The 15,287-nt window shown below is 41.9% G+C and overlaps 1 protein-coding gene across 3 annotated transcripts in view; it reads right to left on the reverse strand.

The window, feature by feature from the left end:
* The window catches only part of SPIRE1 (spire type actin nucleation factor 1), a 134,015-nt gene that overhangs the window by 33,012 nt on the left and 85,716 nt on the right, over positions 1–15,287 (reverse strand). For all 3 annotated transcript variants that reach the window (XM_054284551.1, XM_054284550.1, XM_054284549.1), the window contains exons 5-6: positions 12,486–12,569; positions 10,831–10,995 (exon numbers count right to left, since the gene is read on the reverse strand). In XM_054284551.1, coding sequence (XP_054140526.1) covers positions 10,831–10,995; positions 12,486–12,569 — 249 coding nt within the window. The remainder of the gene's footprint in view (positions 1–10,830; positions 10,996–12,485; positions 12,570–15,287) is intronic.

The following is a 15,287-nucleotide window of genomic DNA, read 5'->3' on the forward strand; positions in this document are numbered from 1 at the left end:
GATACCAAGGTGGGCCGAATGCGAACCTCACAGAAGGGCAATTAGCAGGGGATCCTCCAGATGACAATCCAGGGGAACAAGCAGCGCGGCTTCCACGGAGAGTGTTAAGCGACATCAAAGAAGCAGCGCGATTGGCAATCATGCAAATTACGCCGACAGGAGCTCCGGATGTCCCGTTCTCTTGCATCAGGCAAGGTCCCACAGAGCCATTCATGTCATTCATCGACCGACTCACGCAAGCCGTGGATCGACAGGTGACAACAGAAGAAGTGAAGAGGCCTCTCTTGGAGAATTTAGCTTTCGGCAATGCCAACCCGGATTGTCAACGGGTGATTAGCACCATGCCAGGACGGCCATCCTTGGCAGAGATGGTGGAGGCATGCAGCAAGGTGGGGACGCCTCAGCACGTCGCAGCGATTGTAAAGGATGAACTAAAAGAGGAATGGGAGAAACAGCTAAAGGGACGCTCAGAAGGGCAATCAGAGGACAAGACATTGGAGAAGATGTTCGAGAAATTACTTCACCAACAGGACGAAAATATCAACAAAGTTCTTGCGGCAATGCAGAAAAGAAACAGACCCCAAGGAGGACAGTGTTACGGATGTGGGGAATCTGGGCACATGAAAAGGAATTGCCCACGGACACATATACCAACGCCAGTCCAGAGAGCGGAAAGACCAATTTGCGCACGGTGCGGAAGAGGAAGACACTCCGTGAAAGAATGTTATTCCCGGACAGATGTGGAAGGAAATCCGTTGCCGCATCCGGGAAACGGGAAATTGAGCGCGGGAAATCCCCGGCGCGCTCCGACACAAATACTGGCGGTGTCACAAGAACAGACAGGGCAGTCATCAGTGAGCGACAAGCAGATGCCCTCAGCAAAACCCTCAGTCGATTCCACAGTGACCCAGACCTCCTCCCACCAGGGGCACAGTGTGCATTGGCAGCTTCAAAACTAGTATGCTTTCTAGATGAAAGTCATGCGGAGATACCAACAGGTATCCGCGGGGACTCATACAAGAAACAAGATTTTTTGATAGTTGGGCAAGATAAGTGCAGTATTCTTGGGCTCATTGTCTATCCAACAGTTGTCTCAGCAGACAAAAATACAGAGTTAACAGTTTTGGCAAGAGCGCTTCGTCCACCATTGACTGTACCAGAAAATACTGTGGTTGCGAGAGCCTTCGCACTGCCACCACATGCAGTTGGAGAGGTCATGTCAATCTTCGACGAAGAAGGTCTCCCTATGAAAGAGCATGTTGAAGTACATACAACATGGGTGAAGCACATAGGTCGAGACCGACCCACGCTCACGTGCCAATTGACATGTGGGGACAGGACAATATCGATCAGAGGTATGCTCGACACAGGGGCGGATGTAACAGTAATATCGTACATCTTTTGGCCACGCAATTGGAGCTTGGTCGCGCCATTGGGCTCTCTCTCAGGCATCGGGGGAGCATCTCTGTGTCTGCAAAGTGAGAATTCCGTCGTTGTCACGGGACCAGGAGATAAGACGGCGATCATTCGTCCTTTTGTCGTTCAAAAGCCGATCACAGTCTGGGGTCGGGACCTTTTGGCACAATGGGGCGCGAAGATCGAAATGGATTTTTAATAGGGGTCACTGCAGCACTCGCCACACTGAAGCTGACATGGAAAACAGATGATCCAGTTTGGGTGGATCAGTGGCCCCTTGAGCGGAAAAAATTGAGTGCTTTGAAAGACCTGGTCCAAGAACAATTGCAGAAGGGACACATCAAGCCAACAGACAGCCCTTGGAATTCTCCGGTGTTTGTCATTAAGAAAAAGTTGTCGGGCAAATGGAGGTTGTTACACGACCTCAGGAAGATCAACGAAGTCATAGAAGACATGGGGCCACTTCAGTTGGGACTTCCATCTGTCTCAATGATTCCCAGAGATTGGCAGCTTGTGGTCATTGACCTCAAGGATTGCTTTTTCAGTATCCCACTCCATCCAGATGATGCTCCGAGATTTGCCTTTTCAGTCCCGAGTATCAACAGGGAAACGCCTCTGCAGCGGTACCATTGGGTCTGCCTTCCACAAGGCCTGAAAAATTCTCCGACGATCTGTCAATGGTACGTGGCGCGAGCTTTGGCACCAGCACGAAAGAAATTTCCGAAGGCGAAGATCATTCATTACATGGATGATTTGCTCATCGCAGCATCAACACGACAGGAGCTGCAAGAAGCTCGTGACTGTGTGATCGCAGAGGTGCAAAAGGCAGGTCTGGAAATCAGCATTTCAAAGATTCAAGAGGTTGCACCTTGGAAATATCTAGGGTGGAAAATCTCAGAGAAAACAATAAAGCCTCAAAAGGTGGAGATCAGCACAAAGGTCAACAATTTGCATGATCTGCAACAGCTTTTGGGAGAAATCAACTGGATGAGACCAGTTTTGGGAATCACAAATAGTGACATTCCAGCACTGCTCGATCTCTTGAGAGGAGACACAGACATTCGTTCTCCCAGGACACTCACACCAGAAGCAAGAAAAGAGTTGGAGAAAATCTCGGATGCGATACAGAAAAGGCAGGCACATCGATTTGTTCCATCGTTGCCTTTTCAGTTGGCAGTGCTGGGGAAGAAAACGCAGTTCCATGGTTTGATCTTCCAATGGGATGAATCACAAAAGGACTCTTTGATAATCATAGAGTGGATTTTCCTACCGCACAGGCCCGCGAAAACGATTCTCACAGATCTGGAGATGGCAGCACAAATCATCATAAAGGCGAGAACAAGGCTGCTGACAATGGCAGGAAGAGAATTCTCAGTCATCAGGTTACCTCTGAAACGAGACTACTTCGATTGGGCAATGCAACAATCGAAAGACCTGTTAATCGCATTGTTAGCGTTCCCAGGAGCTTGCACAATCCACTTTCCCCAACACAGAATACTGCAATCGCAAATATGCTATAGAGCAAAACCACAGATAAGTGAAGAACCTTTGGACGGGATCACCGTGTTCACGGATGGCTCGGGGAAGACACACAAGTCAGTGATCACGTGGAGAGACTCAACGACAGGGGATTGGGAATCAGACGTGAGGATGGTTCAGGGCTCTCCACAAATTGTGGAGTTGGCAGCCGTTGTCCGAGCATTTCAGTTGTTCAAACAGCCTCTCAATCTGGTGACAGATTCCGCATATGTTGCGGGTGTGGTCAAGAGATTGGAGGGTTCGCTCTTGAAAGAAGTCAGTAATGAGGTTTTATACTCATACCTGACAAGCTTGAAAACGCTGCTAGAGAGCAGGGAAAGGGAGTATTTTATCACACACATTAGAGCGCACACAACACTTCCAGGGTTTTTAGCGGAAGGGAATGCTCGGGCGGACAGGTTGACAATGCCCATTTTGCAAACGCTGCCGGACATTTTTGAGCAGGCAAGGTTAAGTCATGCGTTCTTTCATCAGAATGCGCAAGCACTGATGGAGTCCTTTCGTCTCACAAAGAGTCAGGCGAGGGAGATCATTAGTGCTTGTCCAGACTGTCAGCTTGTGCAGCCACCTTCTTCTACCGGGGCCATCAATCCGCGGGGGCTGCAAAGTCTTCAGTTGTGGCAAGCTGATGTCACAAAATACCCATCTTTTGGGAAGCTCAAAAATGTTCACGTTTCTGTAGATACATTCTCAGGTGCAGTCTTTGCTTCAGCACATGCTGGGGAAACAGCAGACCATGCTTGCCGACACTTTCTGCAGGCATTTGCAGCATTAGGTGTGCCTCAGGAGATAAAAACAGATAATGGTCCAACATACACAGGCAGGGTGCTTGACAGATTCCTGAAAAGATGGGGTGTCAGACACACGTTTGGTATTCCGCATTCACCCACAGGTCAGGCAATCATTGAGAGAACACATCACACCCTAAAATCCCTTCTGGACAGACAGAGAAGGGGTGAGCCAGAGGCAACACCTCACATGAAATTAAATAAGGCATTGTATGTGCTGAATTTCCTAAATAGCTCATCCTCGGAACCTGATCCACCGATCGTGAGACATTTTCTAAACAACACACAGGCAAAGCTAAGGGAAAATCCTTTAGTTTTGATCAGGAACCCAGAGACCGGACAAATAGAGGGTCCTTTCAGACTAATCACTTGGGGAAAGGGTTTCGCTTGTATCTCCACAGATCGAGGTCTGAAGTGGGTGTCAGCGCGGCACGTGAAACCATTCCGAACGCGAGAACACGAGAACGCTGATCCAAGAAACAAAGAGACGAGTACTCAGACAGAAGTCGAGACTCAGACTGCGAAAAACGACCCAGAAGAGAAATGAAAAGAAACTAAGGACTTTGGGGGGTTTTCACATAAAAGCAAAAAAAAAAAAAAAAGGGGTCTTTTGGTGCAAACAGAAGGGGGAGATGTGGGATCTCAGTCTCTCAGAACTGGGGTGCAGGGTGAACCAGACCCCCCCTGGGGGGCTCGGGAGTCCTGGAATGCTGCCAGAGATGTCTGGTGGCTGGACTTTGATCCCACATGGGAGATGACATCAGTATGAGGACGGGAGGATTTCACTGGGGTGAATGGTGAAGGGACAAGTTAATTGGAGTGTGAGATACAGGGTTTAAGATTTCTGTACAGGGGGGTCTAGAGAAGTAAGATGGAGGAATTGGGGCGTGCCCTTCTCCTTCTTCTTCTTCCTCTAGGCCTCCATCTTCTGTGGTGATGTTGGCACTCCGGGATTGGACCTTACTAGGGGAACACTGGTTAAGAAGGGTAGAGGGTATTGGAGAAAAATGATAAATATTGTATACGTAACTCCGGGTATAAAGATAGGTGACCGCCCCAGGGGCTTTCAGTGTGTGCCCATGGCTGACTGCTGAGCAGAACTCTGTCAGGCCAAGAGAAAATCTTTTAGATAAGCAATTAATAAACACCAAGACCAAGAACAAATCTGAAGCTTCCTCTCGTCCTTTCGAACCCGGGGGCCCAAGGCCATCTTTGGGCTTTTCCCCAGACCATCTGAACAGCCCAGAAATCCCACATTAGTGTATGCTTAAAGAAACCCCACCTGTCAGGTTCAGTTGTCACAGAGCACAGTGCCCAAGCCCGCTGTCAGGGACAAGAGATCATCCGATGTCATATATATCCTTCTGCTACCTCCTCTTACTGCACAGTAGCTAGCCATCAGTCCTGCCCTCCAATTTGACACAAATTTCAATGACACTGTATTGCTTAGACCCAGTATTCCATATTTCAGACTTCTTTTTTCTTTTTTAAGGGTCAGTTGCCTCTTTTTGTTTTTTGTGGGACTGTATTCATCCAAACTCTGTAGCCAGAAAACCTATGTCTGACCCAGTATTCCATATTTCAGACTTCTTTTTTCTTTTTTAAGGGTCAATTGCCTCTTTTTGTTTTTTGTGGGACTGTATTCATCCAAACTCTGTAGCCAGAAACACATGTCTGGTTTTGGCAAATAACATGCCCTTCTGCTAACCAGAAGGATTGCTGCTATCACAAAAAGGGGTTTAAATGCCCATAAGGTCACCTGAATATGATCCCTAATTGAACTTCACCAATGCCATGTAGCTTCCATACAAGCTCTGCTCACCTCAGGCATGCCCTGTGTCCAGGCTGAGGCTGAGTGACAGCCTCCTTGAGAAGATTCATCCCTCGTCCTCTAAGAAATCAGATGCAGAATCCCTCCTGGGGAACATTTAATTGCTTTCCTGAGGACTCTATCTGGAGATATCCTACCCCAGACACGCTCCAAACTCTATTTGTTCCACCCTCCTTAGTTTCCTTAGAGTGAATTTCATGTTGCTTGGCAAAGAATTCCAAGCTGCTAAACTCTGCAACAAGCATCATCTTCTTAAAAATAGTGCAGAAAAATTAAAATGGAAAAGGTTTATACTAAAGCATGATTTGACATTTCCTGATGAGGAGAATACTATTTTAAGGGATGTGATTGATTTCTTCTGTTCAAAGACTGAGCAGTTTTTTGAGGCCAGCATGCCCTGGAAGATGGTTAATGAAATGAGAAGTGTCTCTTCCCTGAGCTACTGTTCATCAGATGTCAAAGTTGATGGCTGAAGTTGAGAATTATTACCATCAGAACAGCCGTTTTGTAAACTGATAATCTCTGCTGGAGCCTTGGGGAACAACCCTCTGTGTGACAATAGTCAATAAATAATACATGGCTCTGAGCCTTTCACCTCAGGGCACTCTAGGCCCTGACTTAATGCCACCAGGGTATAATTAGTATCAGTATTACCATCTGATTGGAAAAAGAGAAATGTAGGATTTGCTTAAGTGATTTTCCACAGGATACATGGGGAGCTGGTGGCCAAGCAAGTGGATGCTTTGCAGCCAAGAAGCCAAGAGCAGGAGCATCAGTGGCAGAACCCACCTTTTTGTACAAGATACTGACATGAAAGATACTGCAGGGAAACTTTTATCCTCTCTGTGCAGACTAGATTTATTTACTCAAACTAACTCTCTCTGTAGTGAGCAACTTCAAATACATCCTTTACTTTTACTTAATTAAAATTCATGGCTCTTGATTAAAGTCTCAATCAAAGACATTGCACAGATGCAGCCATGATACCCAGGCTGCAGGGGGAAAAAACCCCACCAAAACACCAAGGAAAAAGTTTGTTTGTTTTTTTTCCTCTCCACATAACAGGCTGGCCCCAACTACAAACCAGTATTTGAATAAAGTAGAACTACCCTAAGCCTTCATGTGTGTAAAACAGTTTTTGTACAACAGTATGCATTAAAACAGACAGTGTGAAGAAAACTTAAAGAATTATTATAAAAACTAAACATAAATGTAGAGATCTAAACAGCTAATGCACAGAAAAATTAGCATGTCATAATCTACCAACAACCTGCTACCATCACATTTTAATATATAAATATGGATTTGCAATTAAAAAAAATGGCAAATGATACTTAGTTATCTCTGGTTGAAGCTCAAAGCTTTAAAAATGGTGATCCCAAGCAAGAAGTTCATTGCTGATAACTTTCACAAAAGGTACCATTACCTATCATTGACACTCAATTATCTTAGCCATTTATCTGTTCAGCTATAAAAGGTGTCAGCAATAAGTAGGAGAGTGCTACCTTTAAATAACAGTCAATGGGAAACTGATATTGTTGTACTATCTAGAAATTTTCATTTAAAAGGAAATTGCATGGGCACTGAAACAGAGGGGACACACTATATCATTTCCAGAAGAGCTCACAATAAAGTTCAGTGGTGAATTAAATTATTTTAAGTAGATATCTATTTACCAGCTTGCATTATGCAAACACTATAGTGTTTTAGTCAACACAGTTGTTACACAGTATTTTGACACCCCACAGCAAGCTGAAGCAGCAATGTCCAAAAATGAAGTGCTCTGGTATTTCCCATCATGAGGCACTGTACTCACACTGCTGTTCCTGCACATCTATTGCAGAACAAGTTTTTGATACCACAGGGTAACCACAGAGTCCCTCCTCTGAATAGCCCTAAAGCATGACTAGGAACTGCAAAGCTCCCTGCTCTGCCTAGGATGACTCCTACACTTGTCATGTGATGAAGGTGTAAAATGAAAAGCACAGTTCCCCTGCTGAAAGCAACTCACCACAACCAAGTCAGACTTGTGCGTATGGGAACAACAAACTCTAAAATGTCCAGCTGGATAAAGTGGTCAAAGTCCTGTGCACAGCAAAGCTCACATTCTCTATGTCCTGCTTGAAGTATATGAACTCATGCTTATGAAAATACTGTCTGTGCACAGCTGTTACTGCAATTAACCTAAGTACTCTAAGATGATAAATACTGCAAAGAAGTAAATGAAAAAAAAACCCAACCAAAGTGAAAAAAACCCCATGCCACAGGATTCCAGCTTAGATATTCAAATTACTGGATATTTTTGATAATAATGGCTTCAACCTGTATGTTTAAATTCCCCTTCTGCAACATGGCCAACACCACTGCATTACAGGTACTTGTGAAGAGCTTGAATATGAATCAGCTACTGTTCAGTAAGCACTGCTCAAGAAATACAGTGAATGGTGCATAGCTTGGAGGGAGGTGGAGACTGGCAAAAAGCAGAGCTAATTGTGAAGCACTCTGAAATTAAAAACTGCAGCTCAACACATACAAATAATAAAGAAAAATTAAACCTAAAAGACTAATTTAATTCTTACATTTCTTAATTTCCAGGTGTTGACTCTACCAATGACCACAGCTTTTAGCTTTTGTGGGAGTGGGTGCTCCATAGGTGAGGAAAGCTATTAAATCTCTCTAAGGTAGATACTTAAAGTTTATAAAATTCCAGATTGAAACCTATCTTGCTCCCACAACAATTGCAGCAATGAGGACACTTGCCTCAGGACAGAAAGATGACAAATCTGAAATTATTTTCAGCTGTACTGAAATAGAAATGCCAACGTCACCGAAACAAATGAAACCAGTTATTTACCAAAAGCCCAGAATTTGACATTTTACATCTTCAAAACATTTTGAATATTTGCACTATAACAATGGGTGAGAACAGGAAGCTCCAATTACTGCTGTCTGCTAGCACAACAGTCTGATACACTAAAATATGGCCTAACAGGAACATCTGTTCCTTCCTTAATTTCTGTGCAGAACACTGAGCAGTCAGCGACAGATCAAGCTACTCTTTTAAACACAGCATCACATTAACAAAAAGAACAGTAAAGATTTCATGTTGCATTTCATTTATTTAAAGAAATTACTTATTACTTTGGAAATTTACTTAACCTTTTGGTATCATTAGTAGGATACATGTCCTCACAAGCTACCAAGTCTAAACTACCACCCATAAATTTAAAGCAAAATTACTTTTACCACAAATTTTGCGGAACTATTTTGAATGATAGAAAGAAACATAATCCATCTTTCCTAGACTTCCTTAAAATTCAGATTTGGGATCCTTTTCTCCTCTTCTCAAGAACCACTAGGCTTTCTGCTGATGGGAATCCATACAATCAACTTCAACCTGTGGTAGCCAGTTAGAAGATGCATCTATGCAATGTAACTAAACTTGTAATTCTGTGTGAATCCTTCATGTTCCACATGTTCCATGTCAAGCTGCACTCTCATTGTTGAACATGCTTTTACACAATCTTCAAGCAGACCCTGCAGCAGAACCCAAGTTACTGAGTTTAAGGTTTCCAGTAAGGAAGTAGTGATTTTTCTAACACAATGTCATCACTTGTCAGACTAAGCCAGCAGTTGCATCACAGACAGCCTTACAGGTACTGTACCTGCAGCTGATTGCAATCACATTTATTCCCAGAGTTCACTTTGGACACTCTATCTAGAAGACAAGATAGCAGGCCAAAAATAGCTGCTTCCAGGGATTTTGTACCGAGCCAGAGTCTGGATAAGCAGAGCAGCAGCTGTGCCCCCAAGATGTACCACATAATGAAGGAAATCTCTTCTGAAGAGGCAGGAGCTTGCTTAGCAGCAGCTGAATTAAAAGCTGGTCTGACAAAAGCAAAATTAGATGACCCAGGGCTTCCCATTCAAACAAAACTACTGTTCTGATTGCATACAGAAATTGAGGTCCTGAGGGCTCTTTTGCACAGGGTAGTAGGAACACTTAGCTCAGTTCCCTGAATTGTTAAGGGAAAGACAGAAAACATCATTACCTGGGTATGTATTTTACCCTATTGATTTAACATTTAAGCAACATCTGCAGCAGAAAATAAATACAATCAGATAGGCTAAATCCAGATCTCGATTAGGAAAGTATTTTCAGCTCAAACATAAAAAGCATTTATACTACACACTTTCTGCCTCTCTCATCTGTCTCCCTCACCCCCACCCTCCCCTCTGAATTTTTTTTTGTGTGGAATCACAGTTCCCTCACTGTGGGAAGATTTGTCAGGAAAGAAATACATCTGAATACTGAATATTCTAAGACAATGCTTCCATTGTAACTAATGCCAGGTGAAGATAAGTAAGTGTAAGGTATAAATATTGATGTTGACCAAATACACGCCGTTGACAAAGGGATTTACAATGCCCTACCAGGGATAAGACACTCTTCAGATCAGTTGCTAGATGATCAGGAAGAAGATCTTAATATTGAAAAGAATATAACCCAAAAGGACAGAAAGAACAGGGAGACACCAGTGAATGGGTTCTGATAAAAAGAGTGCCTCGAGTCAATTTTACAAGCACTTTTATGAGGATCTAGGGAGAGGAGACCCATGAACATTCTCTAGCTTGCTGTGGCATAGTCTTGATTAGAAAGCAACAAGAAAATATGCTGAAAATAACTGAGCTCAACTTCTACAAATGGAATATTTAACTTTTTTTTAACATAGACTATTCCTTGAAAATTTGTAATAGATCATAGTAAAGTAAGTTTACAAACACTGTGATACAGGCAGTTTTCAACCACTGCAGGTTTTCCTTTCCCATCACAGTATCATTCATGGCAGCACTTTACATTCTGGAACTCCAAAAATTATGTTGTAGCTCAAGATAAATGTACTGCTAATAAGAAAAGTCTAAAACAATCTCTTATGGGAAAGCATGACAGGACTTCTGAGATGACTCTTAAAGTGATAATAAACCCAACACAAGTGATTTGTTCAAGCTTATGATAGGCAGGTATGTCTTTCAGAATTTTAAATGGAAAACAAAGTACACTACATGTGTTGGTTTCATGTTCTCTCCTCAATGCACTGCACAAATTTATGATGCCATATAAGCCCCATGAACATTAGTATCTATAAGAAATAATAATTTCAAGATTCTCAGGAGAAAAAAAAATGTCAGAAAGAAGATAAAAAAAGGAAAATAACATTTCAGGTTTGAAAAACTCCAGTGACTCTCTTGACTTACCATGACCTTCCTTAAGGTGTAGCGTTTGGACCTGATGTCATCCATCAGCATCTCATAGGGAGTGAGCTGATATTCTATGGGCAGTGGGTTGTACTGACGCTCCTGGACTTTCTTCAGTTTAACCCCATTCCGTAAATCTCTCATCACCTGCACCCAAAAACGGGCCTGAAGACAAAAGACACAGAAGTTTTAATTCATACCTTACCCTTGAATACCATCTCACCTTAAAACAAAGTTTCCTTCCAGGACACCACCAAATATTTACAGCTGTACTATTTTATTTTTTAACACATCAACTAAATCCCATTTTATTTTATATAAGCTTATTTTTAACACTCATGAACATAATAAAACTTTGTTGCAACTCAGCAGGACTGCTGGGTCCCACCTCAAGTATGGAAAGAGGATCTGAAATTCTCATACCTTACATCTAAATTCCCATTTCAAGGATACTGCAAGCACATAATCAAAGTTTTTTGACCTATTGCTAATACTGTGTAAATTAAAACAGTGATTGAATCTGAAACTTTGTTACCCAGGACTCTCCTGTAAAATATCCTCAAAAGTTGTTCTTTAAATGGAAATTTTGGAATGAAATTTTCTAGTGCAAGTCCTAAGATCTTGCACTAGAAAAACTCAACTTATTTTGCTCTGCCTGTAAGAGCACCTCACACTAACACCTCCCTCTCATTTTCTGTGAAGCAGAATGGCTGGAGAGAAGAAAGAACAGGTGGTGGATTGAAGATTGGAAAGTAAAATATAGTACATTTTAAGAACTTTGTAATATTGCTCTATGAACTGGCAAGAACAGTACCTAGAAAATAAATTAAGTTACTTCCTGCTTAGGAGTTTCCTTGCTGCCTTTTTCCTTCATCTCTAGAGAAATTCAGCTGGGGTCTCTGTCTACTGCCTGACTGCCCCTCTGAAGGGCAGTCAGCATGGTACCTGTCTAAATGTCCAGTCTGAAAACTGCAAAAGCTTCTCCATTAAAACAGCTTAAGGAAAAATATATTGCTTGGATACTTGTACTGTTTCATCTGTCTGCAAAGGGAAGCTGGGATTTCATTTAGTTCTAACTTGTAGTGGGTTATTATTAATACATATACTTAAAAAACCCTAGAGACTGATTTGAGCACAGTATCATGGAATGGTTTGGGTAGAAAATACCTGAAAGCTCATCTAGTTCCAGCCCCCCTGCACTGGGCAGGGGCACCTTTCACTAGGTTGCTGAAACTGTTCCTGTGCCTTGCCACCTCCATTATAAAGAATTTTACCTAATATCTACTCTAAACCTCTTTCAGTGTAAAGCCATTCCATCTTGTCCTGTCACTAAATGTCCTTATAAAAAGTCCCTTGGAGGCTTCCTTTACTGGAAGGCTGCTCTGAGGTCTTCCTGGAGCCTTCTCTTCTCTGGGCTGAACAACCCCAGTTCTCTCAGCCTGTTTCCACAGAGAGGTGCTTCAGCCCTCTGAGCATCTTTTTGGTGTCCCCTGGCCTCAATCCAAAAGGTCCACATGATTCTTCTGTTGGGAACTACAGACACTCTTTCAGGTGGGGCCTCATGAGGGCAGAGGTAATAATGCCTTAGTTAAGCTTTATAAAGAAAAAGAAACTGCCAGTAGTGATGCTGAATCACTATTCCATTGTTGTCTTACCCAGTCAGCATTTTTCAGTTCATCGAGATCCGTGCTGGAATCATCACTTGCCTCTTTGTCCATTTCCTGGATCTTCTTCAGGTTCTGGCAATGAAAAGGAAATGAGTGAATAAATGAACAGTGGCATTAACTCTCAAGTAAAATTGAATCTTAATTTTTAATCTCTTGTATCATGTAGTTTGGGTATTCTGCTGAATGTTTTATTACTTGAATAGCAATACTGTAAAAGTAACTTGGAACACTGTTTGAATATATTTCTCTCCCTTGGAAAGTTCATCTTAAATGCTGGGAACAAATGTTAAGTTTTGAGTATGAAAGTACTTCAGATAATAACAAGCTGGAGATAAAACTACACATTAAAATGTTTATATCCCTAAATTTTTATATGCACAGAAAAAAAATCTTAACCACCTATCATGTCTGTTAAGCTACAACACAGAAAATACTACCAGCCTGATATGGATCCATTCAAACCAAAATTAATGCTTGTTGAATTCAAGGCAGCTCATTTTTGTAGAAGGAGAAATAAACTATGAGAAACATTGAATAGTGCCAGAATTGTGCATATATATATATAATAACTAATTAGTCTGTATAACATGGGTATAGATTCTGAAATATCCATAATAAAATCATGTGAGGAAGAGAAACTGATCTTTCAAAGATGAAAACTGCTACTTATTAACAAGATCAGATTACACAAATATGGAAAAGATGGAGTGTAAAGGGGCAAAAAAACCCTTTCATACCAACAATATGAAAAACAATTAAAAGTTACAGCAGACCATAGAATAGGCAAGCTTGAACACAGAAGGCTGTGGCTTTACACAAATTTTCTTATACACATCAATACCTGTTTATTCAAAGGGCTTTTTTTTTTGTTTTTTTTGTTTACTTCTGTATTGAAATGTTTTGGAATCAGCAGGACAAGCAATTTTTCAGTAATGCACTTCACTTTTATGGAGAATTTTCCAGGAAATCTTTAACAACGTTCAATTAGATCGATTTTCTAAGTACTCACTAATATATCTGAAATGGATACTTAAGTCCTCTACTAAAAACATTCTTTATTTTTATGAGACAAAAGCAACAGGTCAGAGATCTGAAAGATGTATCTATCAAAAGTATTTCCACCTTTAAACACTTATGTTCTTCTTTTAATGGAACTGAACAACCAGTCTCAATTCAGCTTCTGAGCTTTCCAGAAAAAATAAAAATAAGCGCACTCTTAAAAACTCCTTTTTTCCTGGAGGTAGTTCCTAAACTGCCAACATTTTAGTATAAGAAATGGAAGCACTGGAAGAGTCCTTAACTTGCACATTCAGAAGTGCAAGCATCCACCAAACCTGGCTGCAGAGATAAGCCATGTGAGTCAGCTGCCACAGAGGTTTTGAAAAGAGACCAGATGGGTTCTTTATTGTCTTATTTATGTAAGTAGCACAATTGCTTTAGTATCAAAGAAGAAATATTACCATTGCCCTATCAAAATAAAATACATCATTTACAAGGAGACTCCAAAAAAGCATAAATCACCCATACTAACAAAAGCAGATCCATCATGGGACAATGTGGGAACATTTTGGCATGACTTGCAGCACCACAACAGGATACCCAACTGGGAAAGAATTCTTTATGGAAACTTCTGCTGGGCCTGGCACTGTGGTCAGTCTGACACAGGCAATTGCCCTTTCCAAGGGAAAAACAGAAACATGGAAAGAATGGGTAACGGAAAGGCCTTGCTCATGTGTACTCTGCTATCCAGGGTTTCTTCTTTTCTATATCATACAGTTGGAGTAATCATTTCAAATGCAGTTAAATGAACTGTAAATTACTTTATTTCTTCCAAACTGTTAACATCTACTGGTAAACTGCAAAATAAAACAGCTGATACTTTTTCCCTTATCCCTTTGTAACCAAAAAAATAACTTCATTAAATGGGCTCACAACTGTCAGATCTGCTCCTCCTTCCCATACTGCAAGGTAAACTTTAATTTTTTAAAAAATTAATGTGTTCCAGCTGCTTAACCTATACTTCAGCTATTCAACAAGACTGGTGACCATCACCCATCTCAGCAACCAGGTTCCCTACCATACAGTTTATGGGGCTGGTTTATGCCCAAAGGCTGACGCTTTTGGCTGACATAAATATTTCATGAAGCTAGAAGAGATTACAACCTGGTTTTTTAACAGCAGAAAATAAGAAGGGGAAAAAAACCCACCCTGAGCAGCTGAAAGCTCTTCCAAATAAGGCAGCCATCTAATTAGTTTCTCTGGAACATAGCTAGAGGGGCAGCTCCTACCCAAAACAGCGCAGGTATAAGTGATGCTGGCTACCGTGCACCAGAGAGCTGCAGGAGCAAAACCTGCCAGCCAAGAGATGAAGTCTCTCCAAGTGCAGTTTTATGACACAAATGAGCTGGTACAAGCACAGGCTGCTGCCAAAGCTGGGCTTCTTTCACTGCCCATCCCTGTGCTGAGTGCTTGGCTGCAGCCCTGCAACCACAGCCACCCACTCTGTAGGGATAGATCATTCCCTGCCCTGGCACCTGGCTCTGGCACTTAAACACACCTCACCACGCAGTCAGTAAATCAGTAGGGAAGAGTAGGAGATAAAGGAATTTCCATCATTACAGAACTAGCAAAATTTTGGAAGAAACCAGCAAGTGCTCTATGTTTGCAGGAAGTGTTTAGGAAGGCTTTTTTAGCTCTTCTACACCTGTCAGGTGCTGCTTGGGAAGGAATAAATTCACTGTGACAAATGATTATATTTAAACTTGTAGACTAAATGGAACATTAGGGTTT

Source organism: Melozone crissalis, unplaced genomic scaffold (genome assembly GCF_028551555.1).
Source record: "Melozone crissalis strain CALT ecotype California unplaced genomic scaffold, PUWL_Pcris_2 ptg000042l_1, whole genome shotgun sequence".
Taxonomy (NCBI): Eukaryota; Metazoa; Chordata; class Aves; order Passeriformes; family Passerellidae; genus Melozone; species Melozone crissalis.